The sequence below is a fragment of the Primulina tabacum genome, chromosome 1, assembly GCF_025594145.1.
Source record: "Primulina tabacum isolate GXHZ01 chromosome 1, ASM2559414v2, whole genome shotgun sequence".
In the NCBI taxonomy this organism is placed as follows: domain Eukaryota; kingdom Viridiplantae; phylum Streptophyta; class Magnoliopsida; order Lamiales; family Gesneriaceae; genus Primulina; species Primulina tabacum.
Window position 1 is genome coordinate 52,478,675 of NC_134550.1, and position 21,041 is coordinate 52,499,715.

The 21,041-nt window shown below is 38.0% G+C and overlaps 4 protein-coding genes and 1 pseudogene across 6 annotated transcripts; 3 read left to right on the forward strand and 2 right to left on the reverse strand.

The window, feature by feature from the left end:
* Nucleotides 1-6,141: 6,141 nt before the first annotated feature.
* On the reverse strand, nucleotides 6,142-7,547 carry LOC142512543 (uncharacterized). The gene is made up of 6 exons (XM_075619686.1): nucleotides 7,508-7,547; nucleotides 7,389-7,399; nucleotides 7,093-7,261; nucleotides 6,843-6,989; nucleotides 6,712-6,788; nucleotides 6,142-6,615 (listed from the first exon to the last, which is right to left on the reverse strand). The coding sequence occupies exons 1-6, from the start codon at nucleotides 7,545-7,547 to the stop codon at nucleotides 6,142-6,144; spliced, it is 918 nt and encodes a 305-aa protein (XP_075475801.1).
* A 477-nt stretch (nucleotides 7,548-8,024) lies between these two features.
* On the forward strand, nucleotides 8,025-9,909 carry LOC142548423 (large ribosomal subunit protein P2-like). The gene is made up of 4 exons (XM_075656735.1): nucleotides 8,025-8,139; nucleotides 8,244-8,331; nucleotides 9,355-9,584; nucleotides 9,684-9,909. The coding sequence occupies exons 2-4, from the start codon at nucleotides 8,244-8,246 to the stop codon at nucleotides 9,708-9,710; spliced, it is 345 nt and encodes a 114-aa protein (XP_075512850.1). The 5' UTR covers nucleotides 8,025-8,139; the 3' UTR covers nucleotides 9,711-9,909.
* A 457-nt stretch (nucleotides 9,910-10,366) lies between these two features.
* LOC142548418 (serine/threonine-protein kinase KIPK2-like) lies at nucleotides 10,367-12,550 on the forward strand (annotated as a pseudogene).
* Nucleotides 12,551-12,964: 414 nt separating this feature from the next.
* On the forward strand, nucleotides 12,965-15,053 carry LOC142548446 (uncharacterized). Its single transcript, XM_075656775.1, has 5 exons — nucleotides 12,965-13,439; nucleotides 13,622-13,757; nucleotides 13,985-14,052; nucleotides 14,190-14,276; nucleotides 14,876-15,053. The coding sequence occupies exons 1-5, from the start codon at nucleotides 13,068-13,070 to the stop codon at nucleotides 14,954-14,956; spliced, it is 744 nt and encodes a 247-aa protein (XP_075512890.1). The 5' UTR covers nucleotides 12,965-13,067; the 3' UTR covers nucleotides 14,957-15,053.
* A 136-nt stretch (nucleotides 15,054-15,189) lies between these two features.
* On the reverse strand, nucleotides 15,190-20,352 carry LOC142548429 (neutral/alkaline invertase 3, chloroplastic-like). Of its 3 annotated transcripts, none has more exons than XM_075656748.1 (7): nucleotides 20,185-20,352; nucleotides 18,849-19,542; nucleotides 18,201-18,366; nucleotides 17,915-18,126; nucleotides 16,505-16,998; nucleotides 16,361-16,409; nucleotides 15,190-15,887 (listed from the first exon to the last, which is right to left on the reverse strand). In XM_075656748.1, exons 2-7 carry the CDS (start codon nucleotides 19,485-19,487, stop codon nucleotides 15,564-15,566), a joined length of 1,884 nt encoding a protein of 627 aa, XP_075512863.1. In that variant the 5' UTR covers nucleotides 19,488-19,542; nucleotides 20,185-20,352; the 3' UTR covers nucleotides 15,190-15,563. The 3 variants fall into 3 exon arrangements, with proteins under 3 accessions (XP_075512863.1, XP_075512869.1, XP_075512879.1); XM_075656754.1 differs by having other exon boundaries at nucleotides 20,173-20,342; XM_075656764.1 differs by having other exon boundaries at nucleotides 15,656-15,887; nucleotides 16,486-16,998.
* Nucleotides 20,353-21,041: the final 689 nt, after the last annotated feature.

Genomic DNA, 21,041 nt, shown 5'->3' on the forward strand with positions numbered 1-21,041 from the left:
CTGTTTCGGTGGCAAGTATTCCTTCTCGTTTTTAAGGCTTCAATCCCATTTCTGCATCTCACCTATTCATGATCTGCTATGGAACATCCACGCAATGAATATTTCTTTGTAGTTTGTGCATTTATCCCATTGTGAAGACATGTTTTTCCCGATCACTTCGATACTTCGTAGGTTCAACGAGCCAAGAAATAGGTCATTAACCAACCATGTTATGTTAGCTTGTATCTTCAATATTAAACATTAGCCATCTTGCTGAAAGAAGAAGAAGAAGAAAGTTAGTCATCTATGGCGTATAAATCTTGGCACGAGCTTCTCACTCTTTTTTCACAAGTTTCGGTGGCTGCACAAAATGTGATGAATTCACAATTCTAATAATTTCATTCCTAATAAATAATAAATATCCCGAAGAAAAACCCGAGCATCGTGGGATATAAGGCTCTGCAAATAGGTTACTTTCGCTTCTGTTAATTTCACATTCTTCCCCTAGTTTTCCATTTTTTTTTTCTTTAGCCAGTTTTCTCTTGTACGGGTTTCTTCAGTGTTGATTTTAATACCCTGACGTGGTTTTGTATTATTAGTCTTCTTGGGAGGATCAGGAGACACGTAAAGTGTATAGTTGCGTTGATCTTTATTTTGTTTGTCAGGTAATTTGCTGTAGTGATAATTTCGATCTTGTTTGATTTGGAATATTTATTTTACTTAGTTGTTTGATGTTCGAATCTTTGACTCTAGGATGGTTCAACATTTAAGGCAAAATATAGGTTCCGGCCATATTTTTTTTCGGCCACTAAGGTTAGTAATGTATGAGTGGAGTATCAAAAAATTGGATTTAATGGTCTGTTTCCCACGCTTGAACGTGTTACGTTGTGTGATTATAGGATAAGATGGAAATGGACGTAAGAGGCTTATTTGAAAAGGCACTATGAAGGTCAAATTGCAGACGTTAAAATTGTGGAGAAAGAAGATCGTGATCTGGTGAGGCAATACATGGAAACAACAAAAGGACACATAACTAAGTGTATATTCCTGCATCCTGAGGTAATGATAATCAGCACACGCATTTTGATGTTTGGTTGTGGGGATGTACAAAGCTCTTGCATTTTAATTTGCAATCTCTATATCATAGCAACTTGGTAAGTGAGATAACAAAATTATTATGTTTTGACCAATGTATACGTATTGAATATGCACAAACATGTCATGGATGGTAAAGTTGTTTTTGAAACCCAAGAAATATCTTAAAGGAAACTAGATTTAGAAAGGGAAAAAAACTGTTTCTTCTCACATGCATTTTATGATCGACCAATAATTTTGTTCGATCTTCTCAAAAGTTGTTCGAAGCAAGTACTGCTAGACTGCAGTGTTCTGTGATTAAACATTAATGATGTAAATGACATTATGAATAGAAGCATAAACCAATATACCCAATTAAGCTACATTTGAAATTACACATGATGATAACGATCACATTAGCCCAGAAAGAGGCACCATGGCAAGTAGCATGAAAAAATGGGTTCAATGTTCACCAAAAGAACCATATTTTCTTGGTCGTTAAATCTTGAACTGACTCATCCTTCTTTCTGTTCTCCAAGCCAAACTTCAGGGCTTCCAATCTCCTCCTACAATATGATGCACACATTCAAATAATGTCATGGAATTTCTAGAATGAGAATGAACTACTGTTTTTCCTTTTCTTTTAGTAGAGTAGATGTAGAGGACTCTTATATAAGTTGGCACATTCTCTATGCTACCACCTATGACACTTTAAAACATGAATCATTTGGTACTACTTTGTATCGGTAAGGCGACCATGCAAGCTCCACCTTTGTCGAAATCCTTCAATGCCTTCAACCCCACTTGCCAAAATCAAGCGCCTAAACAACCAAATATTTTTAAAAAGAGTCGTAATCAGTTTTACAATGTAGCAAAACATTGTAATCGATAATTTTGAATCTTCCTCACATTCCAAGGACGGTCAGGGAAATGTAATTACAGTCATCAAATATTCCATTTATTTGAACACATCAGAGTGCGCCTGGAAGCAAGAAATATCAAATGGACATCATTGATATTTGATCATTCCACAAGCTTCATGAAACACATCATATAAAAATAGAAAAACAAACAAGGACTTTAATCAGGGGCACAAGACACGCATTTCTTAAAAAACCACCAGACGTTAGTAAGCTGAAAATTATATGGATGACTTCCAATGATTCAAATCGCCATCCAGAGCTGTAGACAATCCATGCTAGCTCACCATGTTTTCGTGGTTGAGTGACCATACCTCTCCAACAACGTGGCTTCTGATTCCAACTGATTACATCTCTCCTTTGCTTGTTCTACAGGCATAGACATCCCTAGTTTTTGTTCACTATCCTCAAGCCGCTGTCTTAATTCCTTATCCCGCATAAAAGAAAACCGAAAACAAAAAACTGGGGAAGTTAACTACACAAATAGTAACAAGCAAAGGAGAAACATATGATGCACGGTTGAAGCAGACCCTCCTCTCTGCACATTGCTGATAGAACACAATCTCATCCTGACAGAACGGCTCGACATCATTGATGTGTAGACCTATTAACCATAAGAAACAAAACCAGACAAACGTTTAAGACCCGAACATATACCCCCCTCGCAATCCCCCCTTGTCCTCCAAACATAAAAGGTTAAAAAAGTTAATGTTCAAGAGAAGAATATTTTACATAGAGACAGATTCCGCAAAAGCCCATCACACAAATCAACACCTTCCAGAACATGAGAAGCTATTATTAGAAAGAAAGCAAGACATAATGTGGAGGCAAAACTCCATTGATGAATGAGAAAAGCTCTTTCTCTGTATATCAAATTGTGATTTTGTAAAATGAAAGTCACAATCCTCAACTACCACAAGTCGACCTATTTATACCAACAGTAAAGAAGAACAAATGCGACTAATGATAAAACGTGTTTCATCAAATGACTTCTAATATTCCACCTCAAGATGGGGAGTGAATATTTTCAATTCTCATCTTGACCATCAGTGCTCGAAGCTTTGTAGGAAGAAGAGCCTTAGTGAACATATCTCCAAGTTGCAAATGGGAGGCAACATGCAGTACTCAAATGATGCCTGATTGTATTCTTTCGCGCACAATGTGACAGTCAATTTCAATATGTTTTGTACGCTCATGAAATACAGGGTTGGATGCTATATAAATGGCTGCTTGATTGTCACAAAACAGCGTCACTGGTACGTCAACCACCGTGCACAAATCTCTGAGCAATGAAATCATCCAGACGACTTCACAAGTAGCATTTGCCATGGACCTGTACTCGGCTTCAGCAGAAGATTTAGATACTGTTTGTTGCTTCTTTGATTTCCAGGAAATTAATGAGTTGCCCAGCATCACACAAAATCCAGTGACTGAGCGACGTGAATCAGGACATGCAGCCCAATCAGAGTCCGAGAACACATGCAATTTGGCTTCAGTTTTCGAACTATAGAACAAGCCCTGACCTGCTGTACCCTTCACATATCTTAGAACTGAATACACAGATTGCAAATGAGCAGTTCGTGGTGCCGAAACAAACTGACTAAGTCTGTTTACTGAATAGGCCAAGTCCGGACGTGTGATAGTGAGGTAAAGTAGCTTTCCTACAAGCCTACGATACATGGACGGATCTGCAAATAACTCGCCATCATCTTGACTGAGTTTCGAATTGGCATTCATAGGAGTTGTGCGAGGTTTACTCCCAATGAGTCCAGCTTCAGTGACTAACTGAAGTGCGTAATGTCGCTGACATATGTATATACCTCGTGAAGATCTGGCTACCTCAATGCCCAAGAAATACTTCAAGTCGCCCAAGTCCTTTAACTTGAATTGCATATTCAAGAAAAGTTTCAAACTCTCGGCTTCAGTGTCATTATTTGTGGCAATTACTATGTCATCCACATATACCAACAAGGCCAAGAACACATCACCGTGTGTACGAACAAATAGGGAACTGTCCGCATGGGATTGAATGAAGCCAATCTTGAGAAGAGTAGAAGAGAACTTAGCAAACCATTGCCGAGAGGCTTGTTTGAGTCCATATAAGGATTTTTGTAGCTTGCAAACAGCATTAGGTGGCAATGATTCCCCCTTTCGTTCATACCCGGGAGGAAGTGACATGTAAACCTCCTCAAATAAGTCACCATGCAAAAATGCATTGTTTACATCAAGTTGCATCAAGGACCATCCTCGAATGGCTGCTAAAGCTAATAATGTTCGGACTGTGGTCAACTTAGGAACAGGAGAAAAGGTCTCAAAATAATCCACCCCTTCTTGTTGTGTATACCCATTTGCGACCAAGCGGGCATTATATCGTTCGAGAGTCCCATCGGCTAGAAACTTGGCTTTGTAAACCCATTTGCAGCCAACAACATGTTTATCAGCAGGCAAAGAAACAATGGTCCAAGTGTTATTGCTCTCTAAAGCACTCAACTCATCAGTCATGGCCTGACACCATTCCGGATGCTGAACAGCCTGAAAGAATGTGTTAGGCTCAGGAATGGATGAAATATTGTTGACAAAAGCTCGGTAGGAAGGTGAAAGGCGATGAGTGCTAAGAACCAATGACAAGGGGTGAGCAATAGACAACTCGGATGAGTATGAGGAAGTAGCAAAACAATGATAGTCACGTAGGTGACCAGGCTTGGTGGACACTCTTTTAGAATGAGATTGCGGTAGTGGGTCAGTAGCTGGTGATGGTAGATGAATATGTGTGGGAAGGACATTTTCAGAAAAGAAATGAGAAGAAGAGTCGGGTGGAAATGATTGGTCTGCAAACGGGAAAATTTGCTCATGAAAAACAACATCCCGAGATATATAAATTTCATTGGTGTCAATGTTGAGAAGTTTATAGGCTTTATAACCTGAGGGATATCCAAGGAATACGGATTTGATGGCACGAGGAGAAAATTTGGAACGTTGGCTCAAAAGTGTAGAACCATAGCAAAGGCACCCGAACGATCTAAGGTGAGAGTAAGCCTGGCAGCTTCTGAAACAATAACTCAAAAGGACTTTTATCAGAAAGACGTGAAGAAGGAGTTCGGTTGATGAGGTAGACTGCAGTAGAGACACAATCACTCCAATAAACTAAAGGGACATGTGATTGAAACAACAAAGCTCGAGCTACATTCAAGATATGTTGATGTTTTCGTTCCACAACAGAATTTTGTTGTGGGCGTTCAACACATGAATGATAGGATACAATTCCCTCGGCCTTGAAAAAATTGGAGAAATTCAATTCTGGGGCATTGTCAGAACGAACCGATTTGACTTTGGAACCAAATTGTGTATGGACCAACTTGCAAAAATCAGGTAAGATACACGAAACATCAGATTTGGCTTTCATCAAATATATCCAAGTGTATCGTGTGTGATCATCAATAATGGTAAGAAAATACTTATATCCTTCAACACTCAAAGGATGAAATGGACCCCGAACATCTATGTGAATTAACTCAAAAGGAATATCACAAGTTAGATTGTTGGGAGAAAATGATAATCTCTTTTGTTTAGCTAGGTGACAAATTGAACAATCAAGTACATCACTTGGATTTTTTGAACCATCATGAAATAACTGGCCTAATACAGACAATCTAGGCGAAGAGGGATGCCCCATTCTATAATGCCATAATTGGCTATGAGTAAAAGAAACAATACAGATTGTAGGAAAAGTGTTGGATGAATTCAGAACATAAAGGTTACCAACGCGACTACCCATCCCAATCCTCCATTCCTTGGTAATATCCTGAATGACACAAGAATCAGAAGAAAAGGACACAGAACACTTTAGATGTTCAATTAGAGAGCTAACAGAAACAAGATTGAAATGGAAGCTGCCAACAAAAAGCACATTCTCGAGTATCAAGTCAGGGGACAACAAAACAGATCCTATATGTGTTGATGCCACTGTGGAATTGTCAGGTAGTGTGACTGTGGAATTTGTGGCTTTATAGGAATGATAATAAGCAAGAGAACAACAAATATGGTGTGTGGCTCCCGTGTCTAGGACCCAATGGTTATTAAGGATAGAAGAATCATAAAAGGATAACGAAGAGATACCGCTGAGACACGATGCAGATGCCTCAAGTTGCTTCGAATCCATAGTGGTGCCTTAGCCAAGCTGCAGTTGAGTGCTCAAGAAGGCAAGGAGCTGCTTGCATTGGTCGGGACTTAGCGAATCAGGTGCACTGCTGGTTGGCTGTAAATTGGCTGGAGTATCAGCAACTTTAAGATGGTTTGCTCGAACTTTAGATGCATTACTGGTGGTTACAGAATATTGTTTCGGCTTGTATTTGGGATGACTTGGTGGATATCCATGCAATTGGTAGCATTTATCACTAGTATGGCCCGGATAATGACAGTGAGAACAAGTTGGCAGATCTGATTTTATACCTTTATCATTTTTACCATATGAAGGTCCCTTGACAATCGCTATGCTCGGATTAGGGGACGAGTGTGAAGAGTGATCCAATGACGAACCAGAAATGTCAGAATGTATGGTTCGTTGACGTTCTTCCTGAACCACCAATGAGAAGATCTTCGAAATTACAGGAATCGGATCCATCATCAGAACTTGAGCACGAATCTAAGCATATGACTCATTGAGTCCCATCAGAAATTGCATAACATAATCTTGATTTTGGTACGTCACCCAATCCTTCATAGAACCACAATTACACACCGATACCGGCTGGAAATCTTTCAATTCATCCCACAAAGTTCTCAGACGAGTATAATAAGTGCTAACATCCATTGAACCTTGTTGTAAACCAAACAATAACCTTTTGATTTGAAAAATTCGAGGTGCATTACCTTGATTGAACCTTTCGCGGAGATCTATCCAAATCTCATGTGCGGTAGCCATATACATGAGGCTATCAGCTATTTCTCGACTCACAGCATTAAGTAGCCACAAAATCACCATACTATTGCATCTAATCCAGGCACCATACAACAAATCTTCAGGAGAAGGACGCACGAACGTTCCGTCAACGAAAACAAGCTTATTCTTAGCAGTAAGTGTCATAGTCATCGCACATACTCCAAATATTATAATTGTTACCTGCAAGGAAGTGAGATACAAGCACTAGACCGGGATTATCACCATTTTGGAGAAAATAAGGACTGCTCGAATCATCGATAATTCTCCCACTCTGTGAAGTCGTAGCTTGAAGATGTGGCGCATTAGCTTTCACCATGGCGAGAACAGAGGAGCAATCGGATTCAATGCTCTGATACCATATTAGAAAGAAAGCAAGACATAATGTGAAGGCAAAACTCCATTGATGAATGAGAAAAGCTCTTTCTCTGTATATCAAATTGTGATTTTGTAAAATGAAAGTCACAATCCTCAACTACCACAAGTTGACCTATTTATACCAACAGTAAAGAAGAACAAATGCGACTAATGATAAAACGTGTTTCATCAAATGACTTTTAATAGCTAATTTCAGGCGGAATTATAAGTGATGGAGGACCCATCATTAGATCATCACCCACCAACACTGTGTCCTCCATCGTTTGCTTTGAATCCACCACACAAACAAACAAGAAAGCAAAAAAGAAAAACAACCCATGAATCAATCGCTAGCCACTTCTTGAGAACCATGCTTAGATATCTGACCAGAACATTCAATTTAAGTTCATACCATTCATGGCGTTCTATTTGCTGTAGACTACAAAGTGCTCGACCAAATCAGTCTTTGAGAAACATTCCTCACCGAGATACCTCCGACAAAAAGCAATTCAAATTTCACCATTAACAGCAAACGATGAATTTAAAGATTGAGAGAGGAAAACTAACAGCGGGAATCTGTTGTATAGTTGTTAGTGTTTTACTGCAATACGAGTGCTTGAGAAGTAGAGAGACTGAGGAAGGAAATTTCATCTTCCTTCTTATTGGGCTGCCAAAAAAAGTTGTGCTCTAGATAAGCTTTTTTCGATGGGCTCTAATAGGTCTCAGGCCCAAATAAATCAAAGGCCCTTAACACCTAAACCCTAGCTATAATATATAAGGACTAAATATGTCAATCTTCTCTCAGTTGCATCCAATCGCCAGCAATTTTCCATAACCCAAGCAGCACCGTCATCTCAGAGATTGTTATTCCAAGTAATTTATTCCTCCTTTTCCTTGATAATTCGTCTACTTTTGTATATATTCCTTTGATTTTGTGATTCCATTTTGAGTCTATTATTGCCTTGGACGACATACAGATGAAGATATTAGCAGCTTATTTGTTGGCTTTGTTGGGTGGCAACGCCAGTCCTTCCGCGAAGGACTTAAAGAAAATTCTCGGCTCAGGTTAGTCTCCATCTATCTCTGTATGTTTTTTTTTTTGTATTTTTTGTAAAAATAAAATCGTAGCTGTTCAAGTATTGAATCTTCGTATGGAATATGTTATTTGATCTGATTATGCATATCGGAGTGATTTTATGTTTCAAAATACGTTTAGAAATTTAGATCTGGTTTAAATTCTTGTTTGAGAATATTGTAATCGCTTGGAGCATATCCCTTATGCTATGAAGCTTTAGGGAAAGCTTTGTGAACTCATTTCTGTTAATTTTGAAATTTGAAGTTTTGAGTAATTTCTTTAGTTGAGTGGTTAACGGGTGGAAAGATAAAAGAAAGGCTTTCTTTGTTACATTGAGTTCTGTTTGAAGTTCCAAAATTAGGAACTCTGTGATGGAATATTGTGAGGAAAGATGAGAGACAAGTAGTTGATCATGTACATGTCTCTAGTCTTCCATTGGGCCATGGAAGAGGGATATTTGGATGTTAAACCAAAACACCCGCTAGTAGCTGGATATGCAATGCAAAAGATTAGAAAGATTGAATGATGTTCATAACATTCACTGTTGGTTCATACGAACTTGCCAATGACGAGAATCTTTGTCTTGTCCCCAACTGTGGGAGAGGGAGGCCTGTGCCAACCCTCTAGCGTAGTTGCCAAACTATTTATCAATTAACTTTGGAGCATTCTTGTCTCACACCATCAATATTTAAAGTATATAGTTTCAGTGATTTGAGAACTTGTGAAAATAAACTTGTAGGTGTAGTTGCTGATTATGTAGTTCCAATTAGGTGAATATTACATTTTAAACTTCTGGAAAATAACTTAGTTTGGTCTTGCTGCTTGGTGTGGTATTTGTTTCCATTTTCTATGAGTCTCTAGACATTGGTATTTTTAAAATATTTTCAGCCTCATGTTTTTAGTTGATCAGTGTTAATCTATTTTGTTTTACATTATGTTTGCAAATTTTATTCCACCCACTAGAATCAGTTCTCTGACTGTAATTGTATTGACCTACTCATTTCTCGGTTCAGTTGGAGCTGAGTGTGATGATGATAGAATCACCTTGCTGTTGTCTGAAGTTGAGGGAAAAGATATCACTGAATTGATTGCTGCTGGAAGGGAAAAGTTGGCTTCCGTGCCGGCAGGTGGGGGTGGGGGTGCAGTTGCTGTTGCTGCTCCGGCTGCTGCTGGTGGTGCACCTGCTGCGGCTGCTGAAACCAAGAAAGAAGAGAAAGTAGAAGAGAAAGAGGAGTCCGATGATGTAACTATCTGGACATGGCCATATTAAGACTTGTTTATTATTATGCAAGATTTGGACAAATTTCACTTGTATCTAATCTTATTTTCTGTTTGATTGCAGGATATGGGCTTCAGCCTCTTCGACTGAGGGTGCGACAATTGCTTTTTGCCTGAAACGGCCATCTTCTAATCTTGTTCTTCGATTTCTGGTATTAGGGAACATTTATTTTAAAGATGCTGATATTTTTAGAATGGTACGTGTAATTTTGTTGTTTAAATGAGTCATGGACAAAAGCCATCAAAACTTGAGTGTTTAAACAAGAATTTAAATCTTGATGTTGTTTCCTCATTCTATTATGTTCTTCACACACATGTTCCCATATTAATTAAAAATCTGTACTCCATGTAAACTTGTGGTTTTGTGATCAAACCATAGCCTTTAAGGAAAATAAGATATTACTCTTAGGACAATGCATCTAAGAAAAGATATTTATTGATGTGTGGAGTTCATATTTTTTTAGTAGACCCTATATATGACGATAAATGTACACTTTTAGATTTAGTCTAAAGGTATTGACAAAAAGAGAAGGTGAAATTTCCCGATGTAAACATAGGAGGTTGATTGGAACTATTTATGGCATCGTTATTTCAAATCGATAATTGTAGATCTATCTATTTGAGTGGATATATTCGTTTTACAATTGATTTTAAATCTCTGACTCATTATTTTTTGAGTTATTGTATTTAATTTCAAATTGTTATCTGTTTAAATTAAAGAATTTGAAATTAAAAAATTAAACTCGTCAAACTTGTTTTGATACGATTGAATTTCATAAATTCAATATTTAACTCATTTTAGTTTTAGATTGTCTATGCATCAATATGAACTTTTTTATGTACAAATTGGAGTCAGTTTAAGTTCCTTCCCTAGATTTTTTAATCAAATTAAAAATCACTCCATAGTGTACTTCATCCAGAACAAATCCTTTTTCTTTTTTAGTAAAGCTACCGACTAATCATCAATGCATTCAAAAATTATTTGAATGCTATAAAATATCGTAAGACGTTAAGCAATTGAGGTTAATCACTCGAAATTTATCAAAATAAATAGTTTTATCGGATGAGCGAAAGTATCGCGGGGCTATCATATATTCGAGAATATATATTTTTTATGAAGACGAAACTCGTATGAGTTAACATTCGATACAAATTAAATACATATTTTAGCTACCACAGTAGACTACAAACCGCACTGAACACAATCAATCTTGTTCCTTGTATCATCAGCGAACCAAAGATTGTATTGACCAAAGCTGATGAAAGATCGAGATCAAGGGAAAAAGGGGAGATATCTCAAAGTACAAAAAGTAGCAGAGGGGAATACAGCAGTACAAGAAGTAACAGTAACAGCAACTAAAGCTATGTAAGTATGTCTAGTCACAGTGGCTATCGCCAACATGTCGAAAGACTGGAGATGGGAAGCATACAATCTGTCCAGAAGCAGCACGGAAGCTTGGGTTTGAAACACTTCAAGCTGTTGAAGAAACTCGGAGTTGGAGATATTGGGATAGTTGATCTTTCTGAGCTGATAGGCACTAGTTGCCTCTTCGCTGTAAAAGTAATGGATTATGATTTTCTGGCAAGCGGAAAGAAGATTATGCGGGCTCAAACTGGAAAAGAGATCATGGAAATCCTGGATCACCCATTTCTCCCTACACTTTATGCGCATTTTACTACCAAGAAATTCTTGTTGTTGGTAATGGAACACTGTCCAGGTGGTGATCTTCATGTGGACTGTCAAAAGCAGTCCACGAAGAGTTCTCCTGACCAGGCAGTCAGGTAAAGTTTCAAACGGTAGTCTGTCGATAGCCCTTTTAGTCGTATAACTGGAGAAGCAAACTAGGCCATAAACTTCAATGGGCATGCGAGAAAATATAGTACCTGCAGTCTTCTCATTTTGACTTTGTACATTCTTACAAGAGCTTTTTCGTGTTTGCAAAGTTCAGAGTTTTATTAACAAGGCTTGTTAAGGAATGATAACTGGGTTCTTTTTTCAACTCTCTATGCAGGTTCTATGTATCTGAATTCTGAAGTCCTTTCACTGGAGTACCTTCACATGCTTGACGTAGCGTACAGAGACATGAAACCAGAAAACATATTGGTTATAGAAGATGGGCATATCATGCTCTCAGATTTTGACTTGTCTTTTAGATGCACCGTAAAACCTATGCCACTCAACTCATCTTCACCACTTCCCGAACCTCCTGACAAAATGTCCAGTCCATGCTCATGTTCTAGCTGCATCGACCCTTTTTGCCTCCAACCATCATGGCAGCTCGCTTGTTTTACACCAAGATTTTTATTCGCGGCCTCCAAAATGCAGAAACTAAAAGCTGACCAATGCATTCCATTGCCGCAACTTGTAGTATAGTCCACCAGTGCTCGGTCCAACTCTTTGTAGGAACACATGAATACCTGGCTCCAGAGATAATCAAGGGGCAAGGCCATGGGAGTGCAGTGGATTGGTGGACACTCGGGATTTTTCTATACGAGCTTTTATATGGCAAGACGCCTATTATGGGATCGAGCAACGATAATACTTTATCAAATGTTTCGTCCCAGTGCCTCGAGTTTCCTGCTTATCCAATGGTCAGCTCTCATGCTCGAGACTTGACCAGGCTGTTATTGCAGAAGGAACCAGAGAATAGACTGGGTTCGACAAAGGGTGCAGCAGAGATCAAGCCACGACCATTCTTTGAAGGCCTGAACTGGGCTTTGGTTCGATGCGCAACGCCTCCAGATCCTCCCAAGTTCTTCGATTTGGGAAACACCACCCCTGAGTTTGGGCGGATGAAATAAAATTTGAGATGTTTTAGCAAATTTTAATGTGGAAATATTACAGCTAGGAATTTCCATTTTAACTCAAGTTTCTTCACATGATTTGTAACTGATATATAGAATATGGTGCAAATGTATTCAAAGAATATGCTCCCATGAAAAATAAAATAACGTTTGAGGGGTCTAAAGCTGGAGAAAATTTGTATTAGAGTCATCCACAAAGGAAATTTTCAAATTGTATCTTTAAAAATAGAAGTTATTAGCCAAAGTTGTAGTGAATCACACCTAAAATCTCTAAAAATAAGGAGTCATCTGGCAGAACAAGTCACAACAGATATAAATAATACGCCATTCAAACAAATTTAAAATTATTACCATGAAATTTATTTTCCTGAAATTACATGTTAAACAGGGATAAAAGCAAATGTAAAAACTAAAATTATTTTTGGATAAATTTTACAAAACCAGAGGCCTTTATGTTTCTTATATGTGTGCATCATATCATATCATATCATATCTTCTCTTTTTGAAAAAAGACATGAATCTCTCGTAAAATTATATGCGGAGAAATAAATAAAACAAGATTCTCCCTACATGGAATAAGAGCATAACACCACCATACCAAATTTATAATTACACTGGTACAGTGGAAAACATCTTCAATTCAATGAAATCCTTGTACAGTGCTACTTTTTTCATCCCAACTACCTCTAAGTTACCAATTTGCCACCACTCTCCTCTTCTCTCCCTCAAATCTTCGCCATTTCTCCGGTTTTCGGCGGACCCTTCAAACAAACAAACAAACACAGGAAAATCAAGATTACCCGAAAGAATCAAAGCTTCATCAATGGCTTCCACGCTATCTACAGCCTCGAGTGATCATTCACAGAGCACTAAGCCATACTCAGTTCTATTTGTTTGCCTCGGGAACATTTGTAGAAGCCCAGCTGCTGAGGGTGTTTTCAGACATCTTGTCAAGCAGAGGAATCTTGATTCTGTATTCTATATTGATTCTGCAGGCACCATCAATTATCATGAGGTTTATATGTACTCACTGTTTTTGTTTTGCTTGTCAGAGATGTCTGATAGTTGAATCTGAGGATTCTTGTTAGGATATACTAGATTTAGCATATATTTGTTTTTCATACCTGTGTTCAATATGCGTATTCTTGGAATGCTAATGATGCTGCGTATATTGTGGTGCTTTTTTTGGAAATGAAGGGTAATCCAGCGGATTCAAGAATGAGGGCAGCTTCTAAAAGGCGTGGAATTGAGATAACTTCTATCTCGAGGCCGATTAAGCCGTCTGATTTCAGGGAGTTTGATCTTATTCTTGCTATGGATAGGCAAAACAGAGGTAGATTTATCCGTAGAATCTTTTAACTCAATCATGACCGTGCTTATATATATATATATATATTTTGAGTTTCTTTCTTCATCGGATGTCCCCTAAGGGATGGAGTTTCTTGCCTTATGATTGAGTTGATGATGCCTAATGCCCCCTGTTCCATCCATGTGCTGTGTTCTTTAAAATTTCTCTCGATAATATCTAACAAGTATATTGTGCGATTCGATTGGATGAAGAGGATATACTCGAGGCATTTGAGAGGTGGAGGCACAGAGAAACATTTCCCATTGACGCGGATAAGAAGGTTGGTTAGTGGACACTGATGGATCCCGCCGCCAAATTTAGTTCATCTTTTCATCTTAAACTATGCATGAAATAGTTATCATGGAATAAACCTCACATTTGGTTCTTGTAATCAAAACATGTCTATGGATATTACAGGTTGAGTTGATGTGTTCCTACTGCAAGAGGCATGATGAAACCGAAGTTCCGGACCCCTATTATGGAGGACCGCAAGGTTTTGAGAAGGTAATGTTTGATGACACTCCTCTTTGGGAATGATATGTGGTCAAAAACTAGAATGCAGTTCATAATTTGCAAACTCTCTGGTATATTATACCTCAACCGAATTTTTGTCGTGCACGTGCTTCTGCATATGTTGTCCCTTCTTGTTTGCATCTAGACTTGATTGAGCACTAACCATTAAAAACCAAGGTTGCGTTTGAGCCAGAGCAAGCGCTGAACTTGATTTAATAGATCCGGTTGTAGCACTAATATATTTCTCGGATACCATAGATGTTCAGTTGCTAGGATTAGGTTTATTCAATCTACATGTTTACTAATGAACCGTGACCGCGCAGCTATTATGGATCCAATTGAATTTTCAAAACATTTTGAATTATCAAGTAGTCATCTGTTGACATGAGTTTAAACATTCTAGCAAGTAGCACCAGCAATGTATCTGTTTGGCTGAGTCGGCCGAAAACGAGTCCAAACATTCTGCCCATCCCTCAATGGCTCAGTAGTAACTTATGATCTAAGAAACTAACTAATCGAATGAGTTACATTTGATGATATTGTCGAATCACTTTGTTTTTCTCCTTTGAAATTCCACCACTCTGTGGCAGGTTCTGGATTTACTTGAAGATGCTTGCGAGTCACTATTGGAAAAAATTGTGGCCGAGGGTAGTCAAGTTTTAGCTTCTTAGCTTTTTTACGCAAGACGCTGTACATTTTTAACTCTATTCCTTGTTATCAACTGCTTGATTCGAAATGTTCATACAGGACTCTCCATCCCGAAGACTAGTATTTTAGTGCACTTTGTTTACAGGAAAAAATATCGGAGCTGTTCAGTCCTAAGATTCTCATTTTTTTGATGTTTCCATTATGTAACATTATCTGCAGGTATACTAAAGGCTAGACATATAATAAAAACTCGAGAGAACTACAAATGCATGTAAAACTCAGGAAGTGCAAGTCTCCCTCCCTGTATACGACCTTTAAAGAATCCTGGAAAATAATTCTCATATATATGTATCATATACAGCTCGCAAATGTCAACAAGTAAGCGGCCGGTGTGCCACGATCTAAAGTCAACTGGCATTTTCATGCTAAATTTCATGCCGATTGTGCACACATGAGTATTATGAGTATCTGAAGTGATATGTTATAATATGGTCAACTTTATAACTGGTCTCTGCTTACGGGGTGAAACCTTGAATGGGATCCTACAATTGCTTCTCTCTCCGCTGAAATCTGGCACAAGAAAAATATAGCCAGGATAGGAGAGAGGTGTACTGACAGATTATGTGGTATTCATATAATGAAATTCTGGACCGGTCCTTTTCGTGAACGGTTTCTCCTTGGAGTGGCTAGTGCGCAGGAAAAGGCATTCATAAGTGCGGTGTCCGCGGTATTAACCAAGAAATTTGCCGCAGATGGGTTGGCAATGAGGAGTTTCGCTACTAGATATCCTGCAATGGACCAAGTTTGAAAGAGGTGCGCCTGTTTTCCGATGAATCTTGCTCCTTTGGTGTCGTAGTACTCGGGCCATTTGTCTTTTGCTAATCTTTTTTCGGCAATCTTGATTGCATTTTCAGCGATCTCTGGTCTTTCCATTTTTATGCATGCCACAGTTAACTGAAAGAGCACATATATGAATCAATAAAAAATACAAAATCTGATAAATCAAATAGCTGTTGAAATAAAAGCTTGACCATGGAATAATCTATGCGTTGCTATTTGAAAAGCCGAGTACTGACATGAAACTAAAATATGCCACCGCTCGTAAAAAAAAAAAAAAAAAAACAACCAAACGTTAGTGGAGAAACTGCAGTCCTAGAAAAAATTACATGCGAAGCTTGAACTCTTTTTTTCCATTTAACGGGAAGTTATTCACTTTTATGCCGCACAGAGTAGGCTACAAGTGTAACACAACTTCCAAGTGGACTAAATCAACCTCAAAATGGCATATTCAAGCAACAGTCCGATACAATCCTACTCTTTTTTTGCAACTCAAATCCATCATATGAGTAATACCACAAAGCTACTTGGTTAGACACTAAAATTCAAACTGGTGATACTAGCCAAAATAAGAAGAGAAAAAAGCTAACCTGCCAAAGCAAAGTTGGCCAGGAACCTCCGTTATGGTAAGACCAAGGACTGCACGAAAAGCAACAACAAGCATTGTTAACCTGTGTAAGTTCACGAAATCTGATATATATAACAAGAGGAGTACATTAACATAGAAACTGTACGTGTTCTTTGGATCACTGCCTGTAATTATTCGCCATTCCTGGCCCTCTAATGCTGGGTAACAAAGTTTCATTGGCATGTCTGCTACCAGATCAGACCATTTTGCTTCAATAAGATCCAAAATCGCATGTGACTGATCAGTTGTAGCAAGACCGCATACTATAGCCCATAAGTTTCCTAGTGAAAATAAACGAAAGTCCATATGTGCCGGCTGCAGGTTTCCAATAAGATAGCCTCCTTTTCTAGGCATCCATTCCACAAGCCAGGGAGGAATCTGATCTGGGTAGATATTAAACTTGTTAACTGCATCATATGAGTATTCTTCTGTCTTGTATCGATATATTTCATTCAGTTTCTTCAAATCAATCCAATAGTACTCTCGGATGTGAATTGATAATGCCACTAGTCGATTGTTAAGTGCCTGCACAAGATTAGCTGAAACCTCCTCTGGAACAAGCATCTCGCGAGCACAAAGTAGAGCTGAATAAAATAATGACTGCAACAAAAGGCAGCATATCAGCACATATACGTGCAGCATCCTGTGCAATAAATACAATTTTCACCATTTGTTCTCGTGGCTCCTTTTCATGTGGTAACAGTGTATCATTGAGCAAGGAGGACATCTCTGGCTTACAGTGATTTTTATACTCTGAAATGCTAATAATTTCCAGGTTTTCACAAGTAAATGTCCATAGCCATCCCGTCGAGCATAAGTATGAAGATATGCACGAGGGAGAAAAAAACATGATAAAGGAGCACATTTGATGAACCATGTCTCCGGAAAATGCTTTGATACCCATAATTTGTCTAAATCTACCTACACTTTATAACAAAAAGGTAGAGGGAAAGGTATGGAATGGAATCGAAGCCGACAGGTGTTCAGGAATTTTAATTTAAATACTGCATAAAAGTATGTAGTTCTGTAAAATTTCCCAAAGGCCGTCATTCAATTGCTATTGTGCTGAATCTCTCACGTTATTCCGGGAGAATTTAATGGCATTTCAAACATATGTTCAAGGAGACAAATGGTTATTCAACCATTGGAAGATTGAAACACAAGAAAGTTTTTCAAGATTTGTGAATGGGTAACCTTTTCACACTTAGATCACAAGGCAGGCTACTAATCACGAATGGAAGTGGCAAAAGGTACATAGGACATTAGGAAATTCAAATACAATATCTACAAAGACAAACAATGGGTAACCTGCCACTAGTAGAAATATTGTCTCAGCTTCAATCCTGTGAGCAGTTTGGACTGTATGGTTTTGAGGTACTAAGACCGTTTGAGGCGAAACAAACTCTTTAATTTTCTTCAAAAGAATATAAACCAACGGGGGAAAATGGAGAAGAATTAAGAGGGGGAAGGAAAGATTGCATAGAACAGAATAGAAGGATGATCTGAGATAAAATACCTGAATTTCAAGGGGGTGACCATGGATACCCAAGCGACGATCAATCATGCACGACCCATCTGTTACCAACAAAGTTGGAAACATATCAAAACCATCTGCCAAACAAAGTTTTAAAATCATCCTGATTCCAGTCTGCACATCAATCCTTTCCTGGACTGAAAGGTCTCCTGAACATTTTCCATATGCTCGTAATAATATGATCCACCACAAACCTGTGAAACAATTCTTAAGCTTATATGTGTCCAGATGGTCAGAACTACAAGTCAGTCAAAAAAGACAAACTAACCAGAATCGACTGGTGCCACCCGACCAATTGCTGCCTCACCAAAGTCAGGATCTAAGATCTCTTCAGTTGCAGATTCATCACCATCAAGTGGTACAGTACGCACCTTGAAGCTTGCTGGCATCAGTCCTTGCCCAGGACTATGGCAATCCATGGTTTTCTCCCAGCTCTGAGTCAAACAAAAGAAAAAATCCAGTAGAAGCAACAACAGCTATGGTACCAAGCAGCATTTTCATTCAGTAAATAGCCCTTGTAGTGCAAAAGGATGAGAGATGTATTGGTGCCAGGTGCAGAATTACCATACATGATTTTACTCAAACAGGAAAGGAAAACATAGAAACATTTTAAATGTCAATCAAATATCAGTAGGCGGATTCACACAATTATGAGGAAGTCCTAACATCTAAAAGAAGAAGCATAGGACAACGAAGCCATGCGGCATGCCACAACTACAAAATAATCATAATTGTTTCAAATGTAGTGATAGAGAAACAACACACAAGCAAACATACTAGTGCAAATATTTTAGTGAAGATTAGCAGAAATTCCAATTTTGCTTTTCAAGCATAGAAATAGTTGATTTTGCAGTCACCAAAGTTAAACATCTTGAAAAACAGGAAACTTTTCACCCGATTAGGATAGTAATATTACCTGAAGCTGAAGAGTGTGCAGAATAAAGTTTCGAACAATTTCATACTCTCCTTTTAATAGGAAAGCGATCCCAGAAGGTATAAAATCACGGATAAACACTTGATCATAGTTGAGAGTGTTTGAGTCGCATGGATCATTAGCAGCAATGGTTCCAATTGGGTTGCCACAATAACATACTATTGATTCTCGCAACAACTTCCAAGCTTCATCCTCTAAAGATTCTGCAACTCCTGTAATTATCGTCTTATTATTTTTTGCTGCAGATGCTGATCCATAGCTGGACGAAAGGCCTTCCTTTTCACCAACCAAATGCCCTGTTGCCTCAGTTTTACTTCCATCTTTCGAAAATGTCTCTCTAACACTCTCGGCCTTAATGCAGTTGCATTCGAAAGATTTTGACAAGTTACCTGGTTTCTGTCCTCCTAAAACATGTTGTGCACCTGTCAATGTCATCACACTGTTTCCTTCATAATATTGATTTACCCCAAGGCCCTTCCGCAATATGGCCCTATAATCTCCATTTTTTGCACTTTTGACACTATATTTGAAGGAGAGCGGTGGAGTGAAAATTAAATTTGGGTAAATCCGACATGGCACCCCCCAAGATAGAACTTTTAGGGATGCTTCTGAAGCAGCCATAAGAAAAATGATTTCGAAATTTGGTGATCGCGTTGATTACACTAGTTTGGTGTTCCTAAACAAAGCCACAACATTCAACTTCATAAGCATAATAGTTAAAACATACATGTGCTAAATTGATGAGTTAGTTGATTCATAGGCTTAGACAATGCTAACCGTATTGAAATACATGAATTTCTAAACAAACACAGCCTCTTCAAAGAGAAGGCTGAATTGTCCAACACATCGCGACATGAAGTAAAACAAATTAATTAAACAAAAAGAGAATATAACAAGATAGCAGAGACTCGGCAGACAGTTTTCAGATTCACTTTTCATTTCCATTGTTGTCCCCTCTCCAGTCTGCTCTAAATGATCACGATCAAACAAAACAATTAAATAAGGAACAATGTCATACTGACAATTGCAGCATGTTTTCCAAAACTACTCCTCCACTCGTTATTTTCAAAATCTCGTGTGGTTGCCTAGTCACAAACAGAAAATCCTTAAATCTGGACACGCAAAAAAATTAAACCGTAACCGAGAAACGTATTCCTGCTAAGAGGAAACAAAATTCAACAAACCAAAAAATACAGCACCGTGTACGATCAAAGAGATTCTTTCATTTCTACTAAGCTAAAACAACTATGGATTAAATATAATATCAAACAACACACGCTAAATTTACGGATTGAAAAAACAGTACTAATTTTCTTACTTGATTTCTGAGAATAAATTTGTATTTGCGGAAAGAAATTAGAGAGTCTGAGGAAAATCATGCGCAGCAACCGCGGGTGTGGTACGGAGGAAGCCAACTGTTGGCGGAACTGGAAGATACAGGCACCTAATTTGCGTGATTTGGTGCACGTGGACCCTATCGAATTCATTAAATACGCATTTGGTTTACGACGGCAAAAAAGAATATCGAGTCTCCTTTTTTATTATTACTAAAATTAAAGCTTATTTACGTGTCAAACTTCGACATCCATGTGTCTCGTTCTCCCTCGAAACTAGTTGCTCTGCACATGCGATATGTGTACATTTTTTTTATCATTGTCGATAGTCTAAAGTGAAATTTGATAAATTATGGATTAACTAAATTGATATTTGAATTGTTGAAATAAAAATAAAAGTATGTGTTGAAATTAAAAATAAAAAAAACAAAAATATAATATTAATATCATATAAGGATAAAATTGGAAGAAAAAATTGATGTCCTTGTCATGTTCTCGCACTTAATAATATAGTATAAAAATATGGATGTAATTACGTTAAACTTATTCCCGAAAATATTTAATAATTTTTTTAAATAAAACATCCATATTTCCGTCATTTTGAGGAAAAATATGTTGTCGCTCCCGGTCGATTCGGATTTTACATGTACAGATTTCTTGAAACACGAGTTGATTTTTCGCAAGGCCAAAATTTTACATAGAATAATCAACAGGAAAAAATATTTTAGATATTATTACAATTTTGCCCAAAATTAGAAATTTCACTACCAAATACATGGAAACAATTTCACGCCTGAATCCTGAGAGAGCCCGTGATTTTACTTGACCTGACCCTTGAGCT